Here is a 4,408-nt window from a genome sequence, read left to right as displayed (position 1 = left end):
TATTGGAATTTTTACTAATGAGAATTTCAGGGGGGTGTGTGTGTGTGTGTGTTGATGGACAAAAGATAGCTCTTGAGTAACCATTAAGGGTATGGCTCCTGTGATAATTGTGAACGCTGCTTAAAACAAACATCCCCTTGAGTCGTGTCAGCGTTTCCCATCCTTGCAGATGGGCGGTATTAACCTCAGGAGACAAACAGCGTGGTCTACTACACTAAGTGCGATTCTCAGCCGTCTCTTGGTAACCGGAGGGCACCGATGCAGTGAGTCCTCCACGGAAGAAGTTGTTTTTTAACAAAACACATGCCCCTCTGCCTTCCTACTGACTTACACAGAAATGCCCTAGACCAAACCTCAGCACAAATGATAAGCTAACACAGTGGCTTCCTTTGTTGAAACTTGGAAATGTCACCGCCCCTCGTAAATCTGACAGCACAACGGGGTAGGTACCTGTGTCTGCTAGTGTCCATTCCATGCCCCTGGGAAGCCACCGCGAGCTCCCACGTTGCCCCTTCCTCTTCTAGGAGAGCCACCTGTCCCAGCAACAGCTTGCTTTTACTTCATTTGCCAGGTAGGTTGTAGCCTGCTTATCCATAGAAAAATTGCCTAGATTTTGGGTTTGTGTGGCAAGAAGCCCTACATATAATGCCAGTAGCTGCATATTTATATAAATCATATTCTTCAGATTTTACCTGGTTTGTGGCAATCGTCTCCCTCTGCGTTCTAATTTTGAAAATTTGCCCACTTAAAAACATGCGCCATTATTGTCTGCATGGGAAAATGAAAATGAAATTAATAGTTTCTGTGGGAAATCAGAGCAACCCATAAATGCCTTGGCAGCACATGATCAAAAATCAATCAGAAAACAAAACAATCTGTGGTTGTGGGGGCTGGGCTCCTCCAATATGAAGGCAAACTCTAGGCCTGGTGGTCTCTGGAGAAATACCCCAAACACTCTCTCTGCACAGGAGGACACCTGGTGGCAGAGGCCCTTTGTAATGAAGAGAATTCTCCTGCAGAGATCCTGGCAGACATCCATGCCAGGGTGGAGCTAAGCGCGCTCTTAACACTTACGGAGTCTAACACCTTTCTCATCTAAATGTCAGAGTTTATCAGCTAAAAGTCACAAAGGAAGCTGTGTGGCCTCCAAGGTGTGAGGGGAATTTTTAGTAGAGATCCATATCATAAAGGCCCTATCATTTTTTCTAAGCTTAAGAACACACTAGTCATTAAATAAAAAGCAGTTAGAAGGCACCTGTAAATAATTGCGTGGATGCACACCAAATATATTCAGATAATTTAAGCAACCTCTATGAACTGCTAACCAGTAGCCACAGGAAAAAACAAAGCATAAATAATATCCTGATAGACCCTGTGCTGCTGCTATCTCAAGCATGTCCAGACAAAAACTACACAGTAAGCCATAAAAAATTTAAAGGCAAAATACACCACCAAAACAGCTTACTAATTGCCACTCAAGCAGGGGGGTGAAGCAGCTTGCACAATGGACGTGAGTAACCTTGGTTACTGTTTCCAAGGACACTGGGCTCTTGGCTAACAAGCACTGAGGTGAAGCTGAATGCAGTGTGACTCATTTTAATAAACCTGCGTAAAGAAAACCAACGTGACGGAATTCCACACTCCCCAAATCTTTATTGGCAGATCTAATAAAGCATTTCCAATACTAAACAAGATCCTGAAAGTACTGAATACTCTGCAGCAAAAGCTTGTCGTTGACGCCTGCTGTATTTTTCCTCTGGCACCTCCCACGAGGTGACTAAACCTACCGTACTTGCTAAGGTCAGCAGTAATTACGAGTGTCGTCTGAGGCGTTCTGGGATACATCTAGAAGTGGAAGCCTATCTGGTTAACAGGTGAGCACTGTCATCAATATGGACCACTGTGACAGAATAACAGTCCACAAAGCGTTTCCAAAAGTCTCTGCCGTGGAAATTCTGTCAAACTGGGAGACGTTTCTTGTTGCAAAGGTAGATTTGTGACCATGGTCTATCATGGAATGTATAACACCAATGAGAAGGCTGCTTGAATTTTGGAGCCATGTCGAAACCCGAGGCACTGCCCAGGCTGAAGTGGAGCCCGGAGGCCCCAGGCAAAGTTTACTAGAAACCGGCCCGTGTGTGTCGTCACTGACACCCGCTGGCCCTGCGGAGGGCAAAGGTAACAACTCAGAGACAGCTGTTCCGGTTGTTGGCAGCTGGAGATGGTATCATCCGCAACAGATGAGAAAAAAAAGTTACCTCAGCAGCCCTTGTCTGCATCCAGGCATGCAGCCAGGGAAAGCAGAAGCCCCAACAGCTCAGGAATGAAAATGTTCTCTACCTTTCTTGGGGAGGGTGGGAGTAAAAGATGTAAGATGGAGCAAAATCGAACTGCCCCAAGTTTTGTCCTGAGGAGGGGAAAATAATCTAATTAATTATGTAAAGAGACAAAACCAACTTTTCCAGTTTACAAACAAAAACTAAGTCTATGTCAGCTTAGGCCACACAAAGTGAAGCATCCAAGGTTCAAAATCGCCTCATAAGCACGTGATTCACAACAGAGAAACGTGTGTGCCAGGAACAACACAGTCCTTTCTCCCTGACTTTTTCCCCGATTTTATGCATTTGGTTTAAGCAGCAAAGAAAATTTCCTGTACCAGAGAGCATGAAGGCACTCCCTGGTGGCCCAGTGGTGTAGACTGCGTGCTTTCACTGCTGAAGACGCAGGTTCAATCCCTGGTAGGGAAGCTATGATCCCACAAGCTACACAGTGAGGCCAAAAAAAAAAAAAAAACCCACACAACAGACAGCATGAGCCTTTTCCTTCTAAAATTCAATGCTGGTTCTGAGCAACATCCTGCCATTGCTTCTAAGTCACGTGCCTCTACACAAATACACACATTATCCTTCTTGCTGGGCCATGAGCTCCACCGTCCAACCCTGAGCAATTTCCAGGTCTCTCACAGAGAAACGGATTGGTCCCTGTGCAGGCGTTCTTGGAAATCTGGACAGAGGCCTTCGCAAAGAGATTTCAATCAGCTGCCTTTCCAAACATTGAAAAAAACCACCACGTTTACAGCCTGTGAGTGAGGCAACACAGGGCCTTCAGTGAAGACCCCCAAGGGCAACGACTCATCCAGATACACCAAGATTCAGGGCTCGGTCGAAATGAACGTTCTCCACTGCAAAGTTCCCAGGTGTGCTTTGAAAGTTTTCTTGAAAGCTGACAGTCTTACAAATGCACGAGCAGAGAACTGCTTCTGTTGTGCCACTGAAGTTGGTAAACCCAGCCTCACCCACCTGCCACTGTCAGCGGAGAGCAGAAATTTTTCTATAAAAAGAGTATCCGTTTAATCACAATTTCCCCCTTTCTATTCATGTTAGATATTAACACACTAAAGGTGGCTAAATGCATTCTACTTCACACAATAGTAAGTTCCAGATACACAAACACTGGGTCAAAATCCTTGCGACTCCAGTCCTTGAGCAAGAATTTAATTTTCTTCAAATGTCAATTCTTTACAGTTTCAATGCTGCAGCAGCGCATTACTCCTTAGATAAAGGCAATTGTGGTCCGTATTTTAAAACATCTTAAGAGAACTAGAGATAAGTTAGCAAACTTCCAGTGCCACGTGCAGTTTGGGTAGGGCGGTTTGACCTGAAATCCCAAAGACTGGCCGGGGAACTTGGGGGCAAAGTTCGTCTGTGGGAAAGACAGGAACTTGCACAGCCCCTCCCCCACCTCTTGAGGCTTTCCTCCTGGTGGGGTGGGCGGAGGGAGCTCCACAGCATTCCCATTCCGTTTATTGGTCCCTGTCACCCCAAGGGGTGTGGTGGAAAAAAACAAACCCAGCTGAGTACATCATAGAGGAGCTGTCAGGAGCTTTCAGAGCAAATCAGGCAGGATCAGGCCGGGAGGTTTCGGTTCGACACAGTTGATCCAGAAGTTGGCACAACTGGCGTGATACTGGTGTCCCCCGTACGCCAGCTTGAAGCTGTCAGTTTCCGAGTTGAACGCCTGCCAGGAAGAAACAGACACAGAGGGGGAGTGGTCAGGCTCCCTCCATGCCCAGGCGCTGACCGGCAGCCGCACGGACCCCGCTCCAGGACACAGAGGCTGAGGCCAGACTGGCGCACACACAAAAGCTGAGCAGGTGGCTACAGGAATTCAAGCGAGAAAAGTTTTGCGCCACGAATTAAAGGCATAAAAAAAAATCTTTACTGTTAAACCCAGTTTCAGCAAAAGGAGGCCATATCTTTCCTAGAAAAGGCACACAGAGGCTGTGGGGGGTTGGCAGGGGTCATGACAGGGGAACGAAAATAGCCAAGGGCCGGGGATCAGTTTGATCTCTTTGTGAAGAAGGAAGCCCTTCCCTGAGGCTGGCATTTATGAGGTCTCGGAGGCTCTT

The 4,408-nt window shown here is 46.7% G+C and overlaps 1 protein-coding gene across 18 annotated transcripts in view; it reads right to left on the bottom strand.

The window, feature by feature from the left end:
* Positions 1 to 1,633: 1,633 nt before the first annotated feature.
* SYNRG (synergin gamma) overlaps positions 1,634 to 4,408 on the bottom strand; it is an 86,578-nt gene continuing 83,803 nt past the window's right edge. For all 18 annotated transcript variants that reach the window (XM_044939562.2, XM_044939563.2, XM_006065488.4 and 15 more), the window contains one exon: positions 1,634 to 4,017. In XM_044939562.2, the coding sequence (XP_044795497.1) occupies positions 3,886 to 4,017 (132 nt within the window). In that variant the 3' untranslated portion in view covers positions 1,634 to 3,885. The remainder of the gene's footprint in view (positions 4,018 to 4,408) is intronic.

This window comes from Bubalus bubalis, chromosome 3 (genome assembly GCF_019923935.1).
Source record: "Bubalus bubalis isolate 160015118507 breed Murrah chromosome 3, NDDB_SH_1, whole genome shotgun sequence".
In the NCBI taxonomy this organism is placed as follows: Eukaryota; Metazoa; Chordata; class Mammalia; order Artiodactyla; family Bovidae; genus Bubalus; species Bubalus bubalis.
This window is presented reverse-complemented; position numbering and strand designations above follow the sequence as displayed.